Here is a 2,458-nt window from a genome sequence, read left to right as displayed (position 1 = left end):
CTGACCATTAGGCTGTGTGATAAGAATACAGCCACACCTGGAAAAAATCATCTTAGCTCCTGGAGGCTGTTTTAGAGCCATTGTCATGGTGAAAGAATCACATGGTACCTGCCTTTGGAGAGCATCGCATTAGGGCATTAGAGATTTAACTTAAAATTACTATCAATAAAGGGCCAAATAACCAAGAAGAATGACAGAAACAACTGTACATTCATTTATTTTCCGGAAATGCTAAAACACAGATATAGTTCAAAAAACTATTAGACACATGTTCTGGGCAAACATGCAAGACTGCTGATTTTGCAAAAACATCGATGATCACGCGCATTAACAAAAGGGGGAAAAAAGATGTAAACATTCCATTAACACCAGCCGAAAAGCAGTTCGAACGAGGTCTGTCGCCTACAGAATAATCGGGATAGCAGCACAAGTCCGCCCAGAGAAAGTCCGCGGAACTGTCCCAAGGAGATTCAAATAAATTACATAAATAGGAGCGGGGCCGGGCGCCTCCGTGCAGTGTCCGTGCCGGGCCCCGGCGAGCCCCTCACAAGTCGGGGTAGCCGCAGTAGTAGACGGCGCTGCTGGCGTCCGACACGGCCGACGAGACGGGAGCCGCGGCCTCGGGCTCGTGGCCGCCGTAGGGCAGCCCCAGCTCGGGCTTGCAGGCGAAGCGCAGGTACTGCTCGAACTCCGTGCGGTCCACCTCGCCCAGCAGCTCCTCGGGCCGCAGCTGCTCCAGCTGCTCCCGGCACGGCGCCGACTCCGGCGGCGGCGACGGCTGCCCCACGGCCCCCGGCGGGCCGCGCCCCGCTCCCGGCGGCTGGCACTGCCCGTAGTAGGCGTGCAGCGGCGCCGGGCAGCCCAGCAGCCCCTGCAGCGACCCGCCCGCGCCCAGCGCCTCGCCGGGCGCCAGGTGCCGCCGCAGCGACGCCCCCGACGGGCTCTCGGACGCCGCCGCTGCCGGGTACTCGGCGGCCGCCGGGTGCGGGCCGTAGCCGTAGGGCAGCAGCGCGCACTCCTCCTGCAGCCCCGCCGCGAAGAAGGACGCCTCGCTCTCCGCCGCGTCCAGCGGCGACGGGTCCGGGGTCGGCAGGCCGTAGCCGTCGAACGCGGCGCCCAGCGGCGCACAGTCCCGGTAGTGGCCCGCGCCCGCCGCCGCCGCGTAGCCCTGCTCGCCGTACGCCAGTCCCAGGCCCTCCACGCACATCCTGCCGCCGCCGCCGCCGCCGGACACCTCGCTGCCCAGCCCGGGCCCCGCCGCCGCCGCAGCCTCGGCCAGGCCGTGCTGCAGGAAGCCGCTCTCCACCCGCTTCAGGCGCTTCACCTGCTTCCGCCGCCGCGGCCGGTACTTGTAGTTCGGGTGGTCCTGCATGTGCTGCACCCGCAGCCGCTCCGCCTCCTCCACGAACGGACGCTTCTCCGACAGCGACAGCGCCTTCCACGATTTACCTGCGCCCAGCGACACCGTCAGACCGCCCGCTCACCGCTGCTGCGGCGCCCACGCCCGCTCCCGCCGCGCCGACACCGCCCCGCAGCCCCGGCCTCGGCCGTGCCCGATCCCCGCTCGCCCTCGGACGCGACCGCCACGCCGGGACCCCGGCCCGACCGCCCACGGATGCCCCCGCTCGCCGCCCACAGCCCCGACCCGGAGCTTCCCCGCGCTCCCCGCGCCCGCCCGCGCTCGCTCGCTCACCCAGCATCTTGCTGAGCTCGGCGTTGTGCAGGTCCGGGTTTTGCTGCGCCAGCCGCTTGCGCTCGTCCTTCGCCCACACCATGAAGGCGTTCATGGGACGCCGGATCCGCGCCTCGCCCTTGCTCCGGCCGCCCGACGGCCCCGACGCCGCCGCGCCGCCCTTCGCCTTCGCCTCGCCCGGCGGGCTCAGCGCCTCTGCCGCCCAGGGGCACATGGCCGGCATCATGATGGGCAGCGAGCACCGCCCCTGCGCCTGGTCGTCGCTGCTGGCGTAGCCCGCATCGGGGCTGCTCATCTCGCACCGCACCGGACGGGACGCGCTGCCGAGCGCCGCCAAAGCCGGCAGCCGCGGCCAAAGCCCTCGGGACACGCTCGGCGCTCGGAGCCCGCTGGCTGCTGCCGGAGCCCGGCCCGGCCCGGCGCTATTTGAGCCGCGGCGCGGCCAATGGGGCGGCGGGGGCGGGCGCGCAGCCGGACGGCGGCCGCGGCTCCCGCGGCGCTGCCCCGCGGGGCGGCCCCCGAGGCTCCTCCCGGCCCGGCCCGGCCCGGCCCGGCACCTGAGCGCATCGCGGGCCCCGCCGCGGCCAGCGCTGCCCCCGCCCCGCGGGGGGACCCTGCCGGCTGTGCCTCGGGGCACCGACAGCGCCTTCGGCAGCGCCGCAAGGGCAGCGCAGAGCGGCCACGGGGCCGGGCGCTGAGGGACACCCCTGAGCCGGGCTGGTACGAAAGCGGGGAAAGGGACAGAATGCTTACAGTCGTGCCGAG

General features: G+C 70.5%; 1 protein-coding gene across 1 annotated transcript; it reads right to left on the bottom strand.

Annotated features, from left to right (window-relative positions):
- Positions 1-201: 201 nt before the first annotated feature.
- LOC134430294 (transcription factor SOX-17-like) lies at positions 202-2,052 on the bottom strand. Its single transcript, XM_063177882.1, has 2 exons — positions 1,694-2,052; positions 202-1,449 (listed from the first exon to the last, which is right to left on the bottom strand). The coding sequence occupies exons 1-2, from the start codon at positions 1,986-1,988 to the stop codon at positions 545-547; spliced, it is 1,200 nt and encodes a 399-aa protein (XP_063033952.1). The 5' UTR covers positions 1,989-2,052; the 3' UTR covers positions 202-544.
- Between the last annotated feature and the right edge of the window lie 406 nt (positions 2,053-2,458).

Source organism: Melospiza melodia, chromosome 1 (genome assembly GCF_035770615.1).
Source record: "Melospiza melodia melodia isolate bMelMel2 chromosome 1, bMelMel2.pri, whole genome shotgun sequence".
NCBI lineage: Eukaryota > Metazoa > Chordata > Aves > Passeriformes > Passerellidae > Melospiza > Melospiza melodia.
The sequence above is the reverse complement of the archived record's forward strand: the minus strand, read 5'-3'. Positions and strand labels throughout refer to the sequence as shown.